This window comes from Juglans regia, chromosome 11 (genome assembly GCF_001411555.2).
Source record: "Juglans regia cultivar Chandler chromosome 11, Walnut 2.0, whole genome shotgun sequence".
In the NCBI taxonomy this organism is placed as follows: domain Eukaryota; kingdom Viridiplantae; phylum Streptophyta; class Magnoliopsida; order Fagales; family Juglandaceae; genus Juglans; species Juglans regia.
This window is the reverse complement of record NC_049911.1, coordinates 3,913,513-3,933,838: the sequence shown is the minus strand read 5'-3', so window position 1 is coordinate 3,933,838 and position 20,326 is coordinate 3,913,513. Positions and strand designations below refer to the sequence as shown.

General features: G+C 32.3%; 1 protein-coding gene across 1 annotated transcript; it reads left to right on the top strand.

Annotated features, from left to right (window-relative positions):
* Positions 1 to 13,594: 13,594 nt before the first annotated feature.
* Positions 13,595 to 19,235, top strand: LOC108987907 (G patch domain-containing protein 8). Its single transcript, XM_018960973.2, has 8 exons — positions 13,595 to 13,678; positions 14,443 to 14,531; positions 14,794 to 14,980; positions 15,785 to 15,939; positions 16,186 to 16,329; positions 16,437 to 16,540; positions 16,949 to 17,108; positions 18,885 to 19,235. The coding sequence occupies exons 2-8, from the start codon at positions 14,460 to 14,462 to the stop codon at positions 18,963 to 18,965; spliced, it is 903 nt and encodes a 300-aa protein (XP_018816518.2). The 5' UTR covers positions 13,595 to 13,678; positions 14,443 to 14,459; the 3' UTR covers positions 18,966 to 19,235.
* The last annotated feature ends 1,091 nt before the right edge of the window (positions 19,236 to 20,326 follow it).

Sequence of the window (20,326 nt, the reverse complement as noted above, 5' to 3'; positions counted from 1 at the left end):
TCACCCACGCTCATACCCGAAGGTCAGATTGGGGGTTCTAAGGAAGGTAGGTTTCCATCCACTCCAAGCCTTCATTGTAACCGAACCTCCATGGATCATCGCGAACCTCCCGAACATGAGATAGCCCATCCCGCAAGCTTCGGAGGGTCACTTCCCGACCCTCGAGCACCAGCTTATTCACTACCAAGGCAGCCTCCGTTTCTTTTCCTCGCTGCCTTTCCTCCTCCAGGATTTTCTTCCTCGCTATCACTGACTCATTAAACTCTGCGGCCTTAGTCTTGAGCCATTTGATCGACCAACCATCTGTGTCCCGATGAGGACGAAGCTCCCTGATATCGGCTTGCAATAGCTCCAGTTCCAATTGGCATTGGTCAAGGGACTGTTGCAGCGTGTCCCTCGCCTCGCAAGCAAGAGAGGCCTCAATGCAGAGCCGGCCAACCTCCCCCTAGAACTTCATAAAATATTAATTCATCTGCTCAACCCAAATATCCATGTTCCTTCATAGAGACAACAAATAAATTATCCATAACATCAATTAAAAAACTCCCAAAAACTCGAAATTACCCTTAACTCAACACATCAAAATATCCAAAAATATACAATTTACTAACTATGACTCTCAAATAAGTACTTGTACTCTCGTACACTTATTCCTCTACGATCATCACACCTTACTAAAACTTCCTACTCTTGTTCGTCAGCTAAACCATCCAAATTATCTGAAAAAGTTTTGGAGATAAGGGGTGAGTTATTAACAACTTAGTAAGTATATAACATATGTTAGTATGCAACCATGAGCATTTACAAAGTTTATAATGCAGAATAAAACACTTTTTATTTTCAGAATGCAGAGTCATAACATGTTATAAAAAATATCAGAGCGAAAGTTCAAAAATATTCATAATCAAAATCTCTTTGGCATGGCATAAACATCACATCACATCTTATCTTATCTTATCATATCAGAACAGAGACCATATTTAACCCCCGTGATAGTGTTGTGCAAACCTCGGCGGGGAACCGAACAGAAATAAAATGTGAATCTTCCCTTCATTATTCTCGGAGCCCCGAGTGTGCACACATGAAAGACCACGCAGAAAACCACTTTGCTTCCAAAGTAGGTGCACCGGAAACAAAAAAGTTGGTATCAACCTGAACAGAGGTCAGAGTTTTACACCCGTGGTAAGGTCAAAACAGAACAAAAATAGAAACAAAATGTTATGCTAGAAGTTTTCAAAAATCACATCATATCATATCAGAGTACATAATATCTTTAAAATAGAACAAAATCATATCACAAAAACATAATTTATGCTCAAAATTTCATATTCACTCTCTTTTGCACAATTCGGAAACAAAATGCCAAAACAGCTCATGTCTACACCAGTCATGCCAAAAAATATTTTATTCTTATACATAATTTCATAAGTAATACAGAACAAATAATTGAGTTTGTTCCAAATTTCTTTTCATGTCAAAGCATGCATATTTTTCAAAATTGACTTCAGTCCATTTTATTTTTATGTAAAGTCTAGCATAGGAATCCGACTTACCTGGACTTCTTAACTTTATGAATTTCTTCAAAACAATGTTGAACGAAAATTACTTGTCACTTATAAAATAGTCATGTGATACTCGTAAATTTCTCGTCGAACATGTAATTCAATATGTAACCTAAAATGTTAAAAATTGACCTACTTTAATTCCTCAAAACTTAAAATTTCTCTTAACCTTAAAGTATCATAACTTCCCAAATTCCTCAATATCCACATAATTCCTTTGACTATGATACTCCAAGTCATTTCTAAACTGCATAATAATATTATACTAAATACAACTATGCCACAAAAATGCATCTCTAGTTTAAAAATTCTCTTAGCATAATTATAACAAAATTGATTAAAATTTAGGAAAGTAAAATTTTCATTTAATAAAAATAGATTAATTATTTTTTTTAAAAGGTTCAAAATAAAATCTTGCACTTACTATGTACTTCTAAAAATATATTATCACTAATAATATATCTCAAATATTTATTTATTTTCTTTATAAAATCTTGTATTTAAAACAAAACCTACTAATATATACCTATAATTAGTCTAATGATAAGGGTATTTTAGGGAATAAACAAAACACATAAGGGCTCTTTTGGAATAACAGAGATTCATATACATAACAGTATAACTTCGTATGGAGCCATACTCACCGAGCGATGGAGGGCACGAAGGTAGAGATCTGGGCGGTTGTTTACGGTGGTGGGGGAGGCGGCAGAACACTGGTTAGAGAGAGAGAGAGAGAAAGAGAGTGAGTGAGAGTGAGAGTGAGAGAGGGGTTACGGGATGAGCAAGCCGAGCATTAGAGAGATATGAAGCTCACCGTGAGCCTAAGGTGGCGTCCGGCAGATTGGGGATGATGGAAAGTTTTTCGCCTGCGATTTCTGTTGCTTCTACGGTGGTTTCCGGCGAGAAATATGGTGGTTTGTGGCACTCGGTGGGGATAGTAATTCCTCTATTTTGAGGAGTAAAAACAGCAATCTTCGATTCTTTATGTAGGTGGCTGCCGATACGTGGTGCAGGTTGTGACTTACGGTTTCTACAAGGTGGTGGTCGTGTCGTATGGGAAATGGATAGAGGACTCATGCAGGTCTGGGCAAGGAGGTTGTTGGTGGCAGTGACTGGGGTGCTGCACGGCTGTTCCACGGTGGTCTTGTAGTTGACATAGGAGATGCGGCTGATGGGCTTCACGCAACATGCAACGCTGTGGTTGCTATCTCTATGGTAGTGCACTTGTTTCGTGGTGTATAAGGGCAGAGGCTTCCTGTTTGGGGTTGTTTCTATGGTGGTTTCTTGGCTTCAGCGCACGAGAGGGATGGGGAAGGAGACGACAACCCTATTCTTGGGTTTTCTTCATGCACGAAGGATTATATATATATAGGCCAACGAAAAACAAAAACAAACCCTAGAGGGATAAGGGATATGTGTATGTGCATGGGAGTGGATGAATACATTAGAGACGTGCATGCATATACCTAACGGAAAGAGACATGTAAAGGTGGGGAGTTTCTAAAAATAAACTGCTGTTGGGTTTCCCGGTTTAATAAAAACGAGCGTGGGCCTTGGAGTGATAGGATAGAGCCCACTTCAAAACAATTTGGGTTCAAGACTGGTATAAAAATAAATGGGCTCTTTCCTAAGTTTTGGGCTTCGAACCAAACTTTGCGATATTCCAACTTGCCTCTTGAAAACAATTATCGGCCTATAAAAATATTCGACAAATCAACTGGCTTTCCATACATATAAATCTAAAAACTTTTAGAAAGCGGCTTGGTGCTGGTCCCGGGTGTTACAAACAAGTTCTTCATTTAGAGATTCATGCTTCTTCTGGTTCACATCTTCAATGGTTTGATCTTCAAAGAAAAAAAACATCTCTGCTTCTTTGAATTTTCTTCTTAACTGGATCCCGCAATCTGTAACTAAATTCCTTATGTGTATAACCCAGGAAAATGCACTGCTTGGATTTGCTATCAAGTTTAGACCTATCATCTTTAGGAATATGAAAAAAGCTCTGCAGTTGAACACCCTCAAATGCTTAAGAAGAATATATTTTCCTATCCAAACTTTTTCAGGAATGTCACCATTCAAAGGAACTAAAGGAGAAAAGTTGATCAAGTCAACTGTTTTCCTCATTGCCTCACCCCAAAAAGAATTAGACAATTTTGCATGAGAGAGCATACACATGATTCTTTCACAAATTGTTCTGTTCATTCTCTCTGCTACACTATTTTTCTGTGGTATCTTAGGAACCGTTTTCTCAAGCCTTATGTCATGACTTCTGCAGTATTCTTCAAATGGTCCTCTATAGTTACCTCCATTATCTACCCGAACACATTTCAAATGTCATTCGGTTTCTCTTTCAACTTTCACATGTAGTGTTTTGAACACATCTAACACCTGATCTTTAGTTTTCAATGGAAAATCCTATACTTTTCTAGAATGATCATCAATAAAAGTGATATAATACAATGCACCACCAAGATTTTTAGCATTCATAGTGCAAACATTAGTATGAAACAAATCAAGAATGTCACTCATTCTAGAATGAGAAAATTTCTTAAAAGAAATTCTTTGTTGCTTTCCCATAAGACAATAAGTACAGTGCATTAGTTGCGTACCTTTGATATTGGATAGGACTTGCTTATTTGTAAAAATCTGAAGTCCGTTCTCATTAATGTGGCCAAGCCTCTTATGCCATAACTCAGTGGAGATTTCTATCTCAGCAACAATAACATCGCCCTTGATGAATCTTGCATCTTTCTTGTAGAGAGTATTGACCTTCCTTCCTCTTGCTAGAATAAGAGAGCTTTTACTAAGTTTCCACTTTCCATCTCCAAAATGATTATGGTAGCCTTCATCATCCAATTTTTCAATTGAGATCAAATTAAAACACATATCAGGAATATGCTTGACATCTTTGAGAAGCAATTTGCACCCAATGTTAGTTTCCAATTGCATATATCTGATGCCCACAATCTGACACTTTACTTCATTTCCCATCCTAACCCAACCAAAGTCACCACTGGTATAGGAAGAGAATAAATCTCTACGTGGGGTAATATGAAAGGAAGCTGTTGTATCAATTATCCAAGTAGAATCCTGACAAGCAATATTAACATGAGCATCATCATAACCAATGAACACATCAGTATCATGCAACTACTGCAGTTTCTTTTTCTTCTTTTAGCTCTTCATTTTTTTTCTTTCAGCTGTTAATTTTTAAACTTCCCACAGTCTTTCTTCATATGCCCAAGCTTACCACGGTGAAAATATTTTATTCTTCTTCTTGAAGCGGACCTTCCTCTTATCTTGTCACCGCTGTTATCACCACGAGGTTTTCTACTTTTACTCTTCCTTTGCTTTTCTGTAACAAGTGTCTCTGAATGAGAAGGAATGCCATGCTCTTTTCTTCTTGCCTCTTCATTGAACATGCTATCTTTCACCATACTAATAGTCATTACACCACTAGGTGCAGAATTACTGATAGACACAACCAAAGTTTCCCAACTGTCTGGCAAAGAACTCAACAAAAGTAAAACCTGAACTTCATCATCCAAAACAAGTTTCATAATAGACAACTCATTCAATAATTCTTGAAAATTATTAAGGTGTTCTGCAACACTTTCCCCATCCTTGTATTTAAAATTCACAAGCCTTCTTATCATAAAAGCTTTGTTTTGTGCAGTCTTTCGCTCATAAAGACTTTCTAGTTTCATCCAGAGACTGTAAGCATCTACTTCTTTAGTTACATAGTGGAAGAAACTTTGGTCAACCCATTGCCTGATATGACCAACAACTTTACTGTTTAATTTCTTCCACTCATCATCAGTTTTTTTTCACTCATCATCAGTTTTCTTTTCAATAGCCTCAAATAACTCTTTGCAATACAGAACATCATTCATCTTTGCCTTCCAAATTGAGTAATTGGAAGAAGTGAGTTTGATCATACTACTAGATAAATCTTCCATATTTAATTCACACCGATAATTAACAAAATAATCAACCAAAGCTTTGATGCCACTTTGTTAGGGTAAACACCAAAAATCATAGCAGAATATTTTTTACCTTTTCGATGTGTAAATTAAATTAATAATCTAGTAAATATAAACTCACAAGCAAGCAACAAGAATGTTTACGTGGAAAACCCTCCAATGCGAAGGGAAAAACCACGGGACCTAGTCCAATCAAACTTCCACTATCAACGATAATGAACTTACAGATTATCTTCTCTAGAACAATATATAGAGGCTACCAATACATCAAGAATATCTATATTCTTGGTTCAACACAAAATCATCACCATACAGATGGAAAAAAATACAAGAGTGACAAGAAAGACTTCGCCAAGTGAGTATTTGGAGAGGACATATGAAGATGAATCTCAGCAATCGGCACCAGTCAAAATAAAGTTGTCGACATCATGAACAACATACTAAAATTTTATCAAAATCGAACCACAGATGATTTCTCAAATGTCTATTGAAAATGTGAGGAAAAAAAAAAAAAACTTGAACACGCACGAACGACTCGCTTTCCATTTTCTCTACTATCTATTCCTCTTCTCACTTTCTTTCTTTTTTATGCAAGTACCGTCACTTTTAGCCGCCACTCTCATTTACTTATATATGTGTATGACAAGCAAAATTACAAGTATGTCATTGTCATAATTTCCCTCACATTGAGGGACCCACCACAACAATACATAGTAGTTTCAAAGAATAATGTCAAAGAAAAAAAAGTAGAATAATCACAAATATAGCATGATTCTTTAGATTTGTTTGGATAGAGAAACGATCTCATCTCATTCTTATCTCATCTCATCATTGTAATTTTATCAAATTTTCATACAAAATATAATAAACAATTCAATTTTTTTAAATTTCAAAACAATAATAATATTAAAAAATAATATTTTAACAATATTTTATTCAACTCATCTAAAATCATCTCATCTCATCTCACTATCCAAACATGATTGCAAGGAAAGTTGAGCATTAGTAATAGCCTAGCCAAAGTTCGGCCAAAATTTGAGTAGAAAATTTATTTTTATAAATTTATCTAGTCACTTTTCAATAATATCAAATAACAAATTTTCTAAATCTATTATTATTCTATTAAAATATTAATTTTGACATTTTCATTTATTTTAATTGTAATTGTAATTAAAATATTTATTCTTTATTAAAAAAGTAAATATTAATTTTTTAACGTTTATATTATTCTAACAAATATAATTTTTTAATTATTTTTTTTATAACGATCATATTGTTTCAACGGATATATTTTTTCAATTATAATTAGAATTTAATGCTCATATTAGAATTTCTTAACTTGATATTGTGGAAATTCTTAATTGCGTATATACTCTATATCTACTATCTGTAGTTCTATATCCTTTGTGAAGTGCATTGTTTTCTACTTTACTCCTGTATGGCCGCGTCTGAAGTACTATCTCATTTTATTTCATCTCATTACATATCATCATTATAATTTTATCAAACTTCAACACAAAATATATAAACAATACTAGTGCTTAAAATCATTTCAAATAACGGCTAGGATTTGTGCATGCAGTTCCAGACATAAGTCGTGACTTCGGAATGATTTGTTTCTGAAACAAAAGAGAATAATTAGGTCGAGAACAATAATTCAATGACTTCCCGAGAACTGTGACTAATTATCAAGGAATCAAAAGAAAGAAAGAGAGAGAAGTGCAAAGAATGAATAGAGCCCTACAGGCTACAAGAAAGAAATGATTGCTGGAATTCCAGGTACAGAATCTTAAAAAGAAAGAAAAAATAATAATACTATCTATAATCTCAATTCGAATTATTTTATAATATGAATTAAAATTATTTAATATATTTTATTTATAAACCTACCTATCATATTATAAGATAATAAGAAAATAAATAATGAATAGATTTTTTTTAAAAAAAAATAGAGGATCCAGAAATTAAAGGTGGAGAATAAAAAATATGTATCAAAAAAAATTTATTTATCATCCTCACACTACACATAATATTTTAATTTTTAAAATTTTTTCTCTTACCAAATATGTGATGGATGAATGACAAGTAAAAGAACTAAATTAGTTTAGGAAGAATAAAACTAAACAAAATTTAAAAAAAATAAATTAAAAAAATAAAAATAAACGTGGTGTGTGGTGTATGTGAATTATGAGTAACAAAGTTCTTTTAATATTATTTTTATTTTAGAATTTAAAAATTTTGAATTGTTTATTTATTTTACGTGAAAATTTAAAAAAATTATAATAATTAGATGAGATGATGTGAGATAAGTTGAGAAGTTTTATAAAAACACTGGGCAACTTTCCGAGATCTTTCTATACCAGAAAAGCTGTTGCACCATAAGTTCATTCAAATCAGCTGTTAACTCAGGTAGCTCAAATTAATGATCTAGCTACCAGAGATCTTAGCCAAGACAAATCAAAATTAGAGAATGTAATTTAGATTATTAAATCATCATTTTTAGTAGTTTAAACTTTCCGTATAAATGTTGATTTAACATGGTATTCGTGCAACAGTTCGAAGAACTGTAATATCAAACTCATTTACTAACACGGTTAGGAGGGGTTCCGCATGACAACGATTGAATTTATCCTCTCTTACGAGTTTAACTTTTAAGATAAGTAATGATTTAATTCAAAAGAATGCAATAACATGAGATTTTCCAGAATTAATTCCAAATCAAGCTTGCTCTACTGGGATTTTCCCTTTTGAAGTTGTTTAGTCAGTGAATTGAGTTCGTGCTTGCTCTCATTTCTTTTCTAAAAATAACAATATACTTAATGAAAAGAATGATCTAGGACCTGATATATAGTTTATATCTCAAGTTTGCTGATGGAAATCCTGTTTTCCAGGGAAACAAACACCATCAATAGCACCCACCAAGAATGAAGATTTCAGCGTTGAGAGACTACAAGTCAGTCAATACTCTGTATACATAGTGGAAAAATACAAAAGCTTGTACACAAACAAAGTTTATTACTTAACACTATTTTGATACACAAACCAGAAGCAGCACTGAAGAATATCTTACACTTTTACATAACAACAAATAAATGCAGATCTGATTTGATAATTGATGATATCTCACGCCTTAGTTGTGACAGGTTAGAGTTCTCCCATGGGTTGGGATTCATTTGCCGTGATATGGTTTTTACGGACTCTTTGGATGAAATAGTCAGCCTTACTGTCAACTCTGTGGTCTCCAACCATGCCGTGTTTCTTGTCATAATCGCTTGGATAAACCTTTCCTAGACTCCCTGGTTCGTTCTCATAATATCTTGAAAATACCTTTCGTGCACTCCCTGGTTTTTCCACCACTGAATCTTCCCCTACCGGAGCCCTCCTTGGTTTGATGGCGCTGAGAACAGAGAAAAAACCTGAAGACTTTTTCTGCCTGTAGTTGCCCATTTGAGTTCTAATGAATACAAAAACGCAGCTTTCAAGTTTAGAAAGAGCGTTTGGTAAGAAGAAACTATGAATGTGTTGATCACTTGGGTTTTCCGAGAAGGGAAGCTTCTGTATTTATAGCAGAGAAGGTACCCTTCTGATATAATGACCCAAGAGTGGAGAATCTGGAGCATTCAAGACTGTTAAAACCAATATGTATGGATGGGATCAGATCAAATGGCCTGCATGTTGCTGTTGGGTAAAGAAAGCATATCTCTTGTGGTCCATTGCTTTGAAAATTGACCGAACACAGTTTTTGGATCTCTCCCTGCAGTTGCAGGCTTGCTTCTGCATTGACTGAATCCTTTCATGCCAAACATTTTCTTTGTTCATAAGTTAATAATTTATTACATAAATATCGAATAATAATTACTTTAAAAAAAGTAAAGTTTATTATTAAAAAATTAATTTTTTTTTTATATGAATTCTATATTCTATTCATTCTTTTCAAAACGATTACACAACAGTTGTATAATTTACAAATATAAATATCTTTTATCTTAAGTTAATTTGGTTAACCTATCTGATTTTAATTTTTGTACATCTTTAACTTCTTTCTTCTCCTTTCTTTCTTATCTCTTTTCCAAATCATATCATTTTGCCAAATGGTAGATTCTTTTTGTGACTCTGATATTGCATATGCAATGTTACAATATGATCGATGAAAGATAGAAAGTGGAGAACTGCCGTTTGTATATTTTACAAGATAGAGCGATGGATGCTGGGCTGGCGTTTATTACACGAAGTGTTTGATTTTACTAGATATTGCCAATGAATTTGGCATTAGGAAAAAAGAAATATTTTAACGGATTACATAAAAATAAATTTATAAATTAATATAATTTGATATAGTTCGTTAAATTATAAAATTAATTTTATTATAAAATAAATTTAACAGATCATATAAAATTAAATCAATTTATAAATTTAATTTTATGTAATTACTCTTTCCATTTTATGGTCTCAATTCGTTGTCAGAAATTGAAACTTTTACCTCCCATCGGACACAGTTCGTAACAAAAATTGATTTTTGAGATAATATCACGAGTTTTGGAAATTTGTATGAGATTTGGTGGTAGGTTTTGGAGGATTTTGGGTGATTTTTTTTTTGGTCAATTTGTAGATAACAAAAAGCTAGTTCCTAAATTAGATTGTTCTAAGATTTTTTTTTAACAGTGTTATCTTATAAGTCTCATATTTTATATATTTATTTAAAAATATATTATTTTATTATTTTATCCTATTTTATTTATAAATATATTTAAAATTATTTTTATTATGTAGATAAATAAAATAAAATAATATATTTTTAAATAAATGTACTGATTTATATTTAAAATTTTCCTTTTATGAATGGAAGGTCATGCAGCACCTAAGGCTGAACATCATAATTCTTTTTTCTTTTTCAATTGTTGATTGGTGTCAAGCACTGATTGTTGCATTCAAACGTGTTGGGGTTTGAAAAAAAGCAGAGCTTCCCTTATTGCATGCAAGCTGTCTGTCCACCTTTAAGTATCTTTAAAGTCCTGATATTTTTTAGGACTATACGTTGCATGCCAAACTTGTATAGACTTTGCAGGGGAACCTTGTTCCCTCTTACCTAACAGGTTTATCTTGTTGTAATCCTATTTTCTTTGGATTTAAAAAATATTTTATTTTATCTCGTTATTATATTTTTTTTAAATTTTTATATAAAATAAAATAAGTAATTTAATTTTTTTAAATTTCAATTCAATTTTTTTAAATTTTAAAATAATAATAATATTAAAAAATAATATATATTTTTCAACTTTCACATTTCATTTAAAATCATTTCATCTCATCTCTAAATCCAAAACAGCCCTTAAGGAAGCGTCGATAATGCTTTCCACACTATTGACATAATATGATTTTATTTATAAGAAAAATTATATCACACGTTCATATATTCTAAAAACGATTAATGTGTGACAAGAAAAAATGCATAGTTAATTAATTTAATTAGTTCACTTCTTCCACATGCATTGGTTAGTTCTTAATTCAGCAATCTCCAATCTCCGTAACTTGGTATAAAGTAGTGAGTTTGGATTAACATTGATGAAAAGGTCGATAGCATATTTATTTTAGAAAAGGTGTTCTTGAACAGTGGTGCTTTTTATGTATTCTGATATACATATCTCTAATTTGAGTAGTGGATAAATGATATGCAACGAGAAGATTGATTCATTTCTAAAGAGCAGCTGATCTGTTAAAATAAAGAAATTAACGGATAATGCTATCTATATCACATGATTGCCATATCTTCTTTAACGTATTTATAATGTTAGCTAGACGTTTAAGAATTATCTTAGCTTGGAGGATATCATTTATTCTATGTATTATATATATATATATATATATATATATATATATAAATTAATAAGCTTTTAGATAGACCATATCTAGCAAGCAATTAGGTATGATATCGATCTTAGAAAGTTATAACCAGCCAATGTGATAGTGTTACTCCTTGAAAAATATTATGGTTTTTTTGTTTCCTTTGAATTTTGAGTTTTTCATCTTATTTGAATGTTAAATTAAGTGATTATATATATACGATCATTTTTACAGTTCTTTTTGTATAATTCTATTTTAAATTGAGGGTGTTTATTTAAAATATAAAATCCAAATAAAATGGAAGGCTATCTAATTTGGATATTGAGAATACTTATGGTATTCTCATAATACCGTACTACCATTCATTATTTTATTATTACTTTTTATCTATTATTCACTATTATTCAATATTCTATCGTTAATTTTTTATTACTTTTTTACTATTATTCACAGAATATCTGAGAATACCTCATTACCCAAATGTAACCAAGTGATTTTATGAGGTGGCACTGTTTTGTTAGATGATTGTAGAATAAATTATAAAATAAGAAAATGATAGGATTACCACCTTTTTACTACCCATTTGCTATTCTTTTTATATTTAATTTTTTTTGATTTTTTATTTTACTTAATAGTTAAGAAGTGACTATTAGTAAAATTATATATATTTTTTTAATTTTTTCTTAATAATTAAGGATATTAAAATAAATACTTAAAAAATGATAAAAAAAAAATTCAAATATAGCATAAGTAGCAAAGGAGTAGTGAATTGGTTGCAAGGATATCATTACCCTATAAAATAAATATTATGTCACAACCATGATTGTTTCAAATTTTGTACAACCATCTTCCATCCTACGTACATATAGGTTGCATGTACCAAAAGATTGATAATACACTTGCAACTCTTTTACAAACTCATTTTAAAATTAATTAATTTAACGAATACCACTTCGTTAAAAATAATTTTAATTTTATATAATTACCTTCCATTTGAAATAGAATTGTAAATTAGTTATTTTTCCTACCAAAAATATCTTTTATTTTCTCTTAACAAATTAACTTAAATTGCCACCATAACATAATTTTTTTTTAAAAAAATTAATTATAAACCTGTTTTTTCATATGTATGTCCAACACTCATAGTACTGAATATGTCCCACGATAAGTGGTGTGACGACATATTAATAGACTTGTAAATAGTAGAACTCTAATTTTAATAACATCTTTTCAACAAGAGATGTTTTGCAAAGATTCATTATTTTTTTCACGAATTAATAAGGTTGCAATATTGCATAAAATGAAGACAAAATGGAAAGATCACCTTAATGGCGGTAAATGTAATTGAATGTGATCTAAGAGCATCCAAATCCGAATAAGCAAATTTTTTTTAAAATTTTAATCAAAAATCATATTTTCCTAAATTTTCTCCTAATTTTGACTCATTTTTTCAAAATCTTCTACATTTTACTTCATATTCTTTCTTTATTCTATTTAAATAATATTTCTCTATTCTTTCTTTATTATTTCTTCTACTCATTTCTTTGTACATCTTTAATTATTTATTTATTTATTTTTGTCTTTATGGGAAAGAGCGGATTTTTTTTTAATTTATTTATTTTTTTCACATTTTCGTAATTATATAATTACATATTTGGTAAGAAAAAAATTAATAAAAAATAAAAATAAGTATAGTGTGTCGTATATAGAAATGATGAATATAATTTTTCTTTTTAAAAATCAATGAAAACCAAGCATGACCAATACCTGATTTGGAGTTACAGAAATGTTAGCTTTACATATAGAATATATTATATATATTACAAATATAGCTCTTTTTCTTTTAAATTAAATTTTAACTTCATTGCACAAAGCTATCTTCATCTAAAGTTTTATTTTTATGATTTTCTATATAAGGCAAACATTTCTCTTGGATTGAAACGTCCTCAATCAAAATAGAAACTAAAATTAATTTTAGAAAATAAAACGCAATATCTTTAATGTAAAATAAGAATTTAGATATAAAATGTGATTTAATAATATCATTAATAACAAAAATTCCTCCATGGGAAACCTGTTAAATATGAAGAACATCAAGACACGGATCAAATTTAGATAAAGCCCAAACTATTTCAGCCCGGCATATTCAAAAAGTGGGCCAGCTGAGCCCAAATCCCCTTCAATCCCCGTATATGAAATAGATCGTCCAATGAGCAGAAACAGAGCATCGTCGAGTTCCGAAGCAGAGTTGCTTTTCTCCTTCATCGCAACTAGTTCTCTCTCAATATTTAGGTAAATATTTTCGTATATTCCATATTCTCTGTTTACTCTCTAAGCATTGATAACTCTCAATTAAAATCCTCTGCACCTGCTATGGAAGCCTCTGTGGACTTGTTGATCTAGGGTTTTGACTTCGATTCAGTTTCTTATAATATATATTCTTTCGGAACTCGTTATTTCATCATATGCTTTGTTGTGACGGGTTTGATGATTCTGAGTTTTATATGGTTTGGGTATAGTTTTTGTGGCATCTTTATCTAGCTGAAGATCTTTTCCCAGTTGGAGGAATCACATTTTTCTGGGGGCCTATTTCTGTATTTGGACAAAAACCCTTGGAAATTGGCGGTGACTTTGTAGTGAAAATGACTTTATTATCAGTTGTTTTTTGGTATAAGCTGGGTTAATATATAGCAATAAATATCGCTGGGAAATCTGATCTCATTGAAAACCCAGTTCCTGAATTGGTCTCGAACTGTTCAGAGTTATAGTAATATCGATCTTGTTGATGTTGTTGGAGCAATTCATGAATCTATATACTAAGATTTATAAAAGGTATTTCTTGGAGTTCAAATCTGAAAAAATCTTGTAATTCGTCATTATCTTTGGGGCTGATAAGAACAAGTAGCCTGGTGATTCCGTAGTTTCCTTTTTTTGTTTTTATTTTTATATTATCATATATCATCAGCTTTTATCGCGACCAAAGAGGGAGTTCAGTAATTTCTTGTCATCCGATTAATTGATTCACTTCTGGAATATTAAATTTCTTGTATGCTCAGGGTTTAAGTGATTGACGATGGACCATCAATGGTTCAATGGTAGACAGGAAATGAGTTCTCGAGATAGACAACAGCATGAAAAGGAGCAGGTAGGCAATCAATTTGTGAAATGATTTGATTTGTTACCCCAAGTCAGCTTTTTTTAAGTAAATGATTTCTACATATCTACTTTCTTTACTTATTTTTTATTTATAAAAATAAATATCTACTTTCTTTACTTTCATGCATTGGAATAATTTATTAAATATAATTTATGATTTTTTCTTTATCTATATTAAATCTTGGAACATTTAAGTGGAAAATATTTTTTTTATCCCCAATTTGTTGATGTGTGTTTTCTGCATTTATCAGGACTCCGTTGTTGAGGATTTGTCAGAGGATTTTCGCCTGCCAATTAATCATAGGCCTACAGAAAATGTTGATCTGGATAATGTGGAACAAGCTTCATTGGACACACAGTTGACGTCATCTAATATTGGTTTTAGGCTTCTCCAAAAAATGGGATGGAAAGGAAAGGGTCTTGGGAAGAATGAGCAAGGTGTGCTATTAGTGGAATTGCAAATGATTATAGCATATTTACATCATGTACGATGTAGTATTTTTTTTCACTCTGAATCATTGGCGACCATATCATTGATCTAAATCTATTGCAATTCCTTAACTTAACACTCTTGTTCAAATTGAACCAAAGGAAAAAAGAAACTTTGGGAAGGGAAAACTCAACATATTGACTGTGCAATTGACATATTGGAAAGAAGGGGGAAGAATATTGATGATCAAAATTAGTATTTTTAGCAATTATTATCAAAATTAAAAATTGAACATTGATAAGAACTTATAGGTCAGACCTTACGACTGGTAAAGAAATATATGTGATGGTGCTACTTAGCTTTCTCTGTATCTTGCAGTTGGAGAATTATGGTTAAGGTTTTAGTAGTAAATGCTAATGTTAAACCGCTTTTTGTATGTTTCTTGTCTCTTTTCAGTACTTCTAATGGCTTTATTTGTACTGATGATTTCAAATCTAGGATTCTCTCCTAGTTTGATGCAATGCTGTTTTGTCACAATAAGACAGATGTCCCTCATTATGGCTAATCGTTTTCTCGGAGGATATGTGAACACTGAATGCTAGCTATCGACAAGTCTTAATTTTTACTTATCATAGCTGTGCTTTAGGTTTGACGATTCTTTGGGGGGTGAATATGCCCCTCTTTTCAACAAATCATTTTCTTCGATGCTATGTGAACACCGAATGCCAGTTATCCACAAGTCTTAATTTTTAGTTATCATAGTTATGCTCCAGGCTTGACGATTCTTTTGGGGGTTGGGGGTTAATATGCAGGAATAACTGAGCCAATAAAATCTGGTATCAGGGATCCAAAATTAGGGGTTGGAAAACAAGAAGAAGATGATTTTTTTACTGCAGAAGAAAATATCCAACGAAGAAAGCTTGATGTAGAGGTAGATGAGACCGAGGAACATGCAAAGAAGCGGGAGGTATACTTTTGAACTTGTAGTTGCAGTAAGAATTTTCAGTAATTAGATAGTGTTGAGGTTGATGCTTTACTTTTTCTGGAACCCACATCAAATAACAGAAGGCTGCATATAGCATATATGTATGTCTTTTGACGGGAATGGTATATCATAGGAGACCATCAAGTTTGGAAGGTCTTGAGAATTTCCTGCAGTTTTTATTACCTGGTGGCTTCTACTGCCTGCTTCCTGCACATTATGAAAATCCAGGTGTTAGCAGAGCGTGAGCAGAAAATTCAAACTGAGGTGAAAGAAATTCGCAAAGTGTTCTATTGTGATCTGTGCAACAAGCAATACAAATTGGCTATGGAATTTGAAGCTCACCTGAGCTCATATGATCATAATCACAGAAAGGTAAAATTATTTATTTTTGCCTATGTCATTACTGTTGACACTTTTTGTTGTTTGTATGCCTTACTGATTTTGTTTAAATCTGAAATACCTTTCAATGAGATTTTCAGCGTTTTAAAGAAATGAGAGAAATGCATGGTACTAGCAGCCGGGATGATCGGCAAAAACGAGAACAGCAACGCCAGGAGAGGGAAATGGCAAAGTTTGCTCAGATGTATCAATATACTCTTTCCCTTAGTTATATATATTAGTTCACTTAAGCTATTTCTCTTTTTCTTTTTTTTTTAATTTTTTTTAGGGGTATATGTTTTCGGGGATTTAGATCTCCTAGAGTTTACTCTAGCCACTAGGGTGGGAAAAAGATAGACACATAAAGTGGGTCCCACAACATTTATTGGGCATTTAATGCTGCTCGAGAGAAATTCACAGTCAAGCAGCCATAAATGTTGTGGGACCACTTTATGTGTCTATCTCTCTCACACTCTGGGCCCAGAGTGAATCCAAATCCTGTTTTCTGAACTCGGGGAGGAGGGATGTCTGATAGGGGAGTTGGGGATTGTTTGTTGTTATTGAGCCTAAATGCATTTTTCTTCTTTCTTTTTTTCCCCTTTTGGTCAAGTAGGGCAGATGCTCATAAGCAGCAGCAGCAGCTGCAACAGCAACAAGAAGATTCTGGGTCTGCCCCAATTGCTTCCGAACTGAAAGGTGCTACCACAGTTGCAGTTCAGGATCAGCGGAAGGCATTAAAGTTTGGTTTTTCTTCTAAAGGTGGCACCTCCAAGGTATGCCTAATCTCTCTTGACTCTAACCTTCTGCTAATTTTAGGATCTCCAATTTGTATTAATGTGACCTTGTAATTTTCTTAGTCGTTAGAAAAGAATGATTTCCAATGTGCATTTACACACATAACATTCATACACACATACATTAAACTATAGTTGTGTGCATGATTCATTCAAATAGAGAACTTTTCTGGATCCATATTGAATCACTTTCAAAGTATTTGGGAACATTTACTTTTTTCTCATCCTCCTTGTGTTCATTACCTGTAGAAACTGTTCCAGGTTGTGAACATCCTAATGACTCTTAGGGGTTGTTTGGGAAATAATCTCATCTGATTTTATCTCATCTCAAGATTTTTATTTCAAATATTCAACTTTTTCATCTAATCATTATCTAATAATTACAACTTTCCCAAACTCCCAAACAAAACACAATAATACTGTTTTTTCAAATTTCAAAATAAAAATTATATTAAAAATTATATTCTAGCAATATTTTAAATCTATAATATTTTTATTCAAATTTTCCCTCTCCTTTCCACAAATCCAATAAAACATCTTCACACAAATCATTTCACTACTTTTTTTTTTTAAGGAAGAGGACAGTACTCCAATTTTATTGATAATCCTCACTTATGGCAGAGGAATACCGTATACAAAGGGAGCATGGGGTTACAATAATCCCAAAAACCAAGCTCCTAAAAAAAATGAGATAAGAAAATTAATAAAAGAAGATTATGAAGGGTAGTTAAAGGAATAAAGAACTAGAGTCAATGCCGAAAGCTAGAAGCACCTGCACGATCCAAAGCATGCACGATCCAAAGCATGCAAACCAAGCATATGCTTAGGCAATTGAACCAGAGAAGAGAAACTTACCATGTTGCCCAGGGCTCCAAATGAGGCAAGACCATCCGCTAAAGCATTGCCCTCTCTGTAAAAATGTTTGAGACTAAAAGGAAAATGTTGCTTAAACTGTAAAATATCATCCCAAATATCAAAATAATGCCCAGGGGTTGGGATTCAGTATTAAACCAATTTACAGCAAGGAGAAAATCCGATTCAACAATGAGTTCAGAAATACTTAACTGATAACACGTAGTAAGACCAAATTTCAGGGCTGATAACAAACTATTTCACTACTATTCACATAATTCTCATCTCATCCCATTCTCCAAGCATCCCCTTAGTACTAAATATTTATTTAAACTTTGGTGTCATATAAACTAGATGTATTTTTTTTTTTTTGGCCTTTGGGTGTCTTCATTCAAGTGACAATAAAGAATAAAGAGAGAGAGAGAGAGGTGCCCGAGCAGGGGGTGTAGGGAAAGAGTTGAGTTGATTGGGCTCAATGACTGGGAGAGGCAAAATGGAATCAGGATTTGGCCCTAAGAAGCAACTCTTTGAATATTATGACCAATCAACATTTGGCGTGCTTGATATAACTGCTTTAACTGACTGCACCAACATTTCTACTACATTCTCACCATTGTCATTGTCATGGCTGAAAGCACCAGAAAATTGACAGTGTAACCTTTTTCTGAAATTATAGTGCATGCTTAAAAATTGATTCACACATCAAGGACAGCCAAAACAATTTTTTTTGAGCGGTAACAGCCAATATAATTTATTCTCTTTCCTCGCTTTTTGGAGTATATTAGTAATATAACCAAATGGCGCCTGGAGTAAGATCCCATAATTTGATCTAGTTCTAAGATCTTTGTTTAACAAATAGTTTCTTCTGAATTGCTTGGCTTTTTGTTCTCTCTCATTATGCAGAATGCTTTTGGTAGTGCTGCAAAGAAGCCAAAAGTACCTGTTGCCTCGGTTTTCAGCAATGATAGCGACGAAGAACAGTGAGAGGTTGCTTTCGCAGCTCAGCTTCAGCAGTGTACCTTATGTAATGCTTGCATTGCTATATTTAGGCAGTTCATGTGATTGCACTGTTAGCAATTTCTTCTGTTTTAACGTTTATGAGACACATGCCCACAAGTTTATGGACTTTTCTTGGATAGGCGTAAAATATTGTTCACATGTTTTTGTTTCCTGTAGAAATTGAAAAATATTGATACATGCAAATGATTAATTTGGTAAATTCTATATTGAATGTATGACTATATTGAAGTTGAAGCTTTCATGTCATCAGGATCGCAAGCATACAACAAATAATGCGTTTCTCACATTTATATAGGTGCCATCTTATGTTAGTAGCCTTTGGAATGGTTGAAATTATTAGTATTTGCAACGATCTTTACGTGTCGAATCTAATTGTCAATAGTTTCATACTTAATTGGCCAGAGAATCAAAGTTTTAGGTGGTGAACGGGGGGGTTAGGACACTTCTTATAGAGCCATACCATGGTCAAATCTGCAACTGAAATGGTTTAATCACTAGTTAAACATGGGAAGAAAACAGAGTTTGACCCTGTTTGATAAGAGTTTTTCGTTATCCATGCTTCGCCCAAATGGCTATATTTTCCTCTGGCGTTGCCTTGCTAGGATGATACTTGCGAGATAATCAGAAAGTTTTCGAGCAAACAAGAACTGGAGCAAACAAGCCACCAATATATTATTACCCAGGTTAGAAGAATCGTGTTTCTTCAAAAAAAAGTTAGAAGAATCGTGTCTCTGTATATTCATATATTGTATCAAGGTATACATGTGATATCCACAATATTTTTCAACTTAATACATCTTTATACGTAAGATTCACAACTTTTTTTAACTTTTCATAAAAAATATTAAATTCATCTAACGTTCAAACACTTTAAACTCAGTTTAGATAGACTTTACATAATTCTCTCTATTATTCAACTCATTATTATTCATAAAAAAATAGACTCAACTCTACATCCTGCCCAGACTCTTCACTGCTTCCATGTCGAAACATCAACGTTTTTACTTTAAGCTTTTAGTGGTTGGTGTCATTTCCTAGAGTTGGGTACCACGTGAAATCAATTGTGATATTTAAAATAGTAGTGTAACGATTTGAAATAAGATATTTTATTGAGTTTTAGAAATAAAGAAAAAAAAGAATAAATTTTAATATTATTTTAATTTTTGAATTATTTTTTATATTTTGTTTAGAAGTTTAGAAAAACTTTAATAATTAAATAATGATTAGATGAAATTGAAGATTTGAAATTGAAAAATATTTGTATTTAAGTGATGTTTGAAAAGAAAATAAGATGAGATGGATTGAGATAGTAATGCATGTCAAAT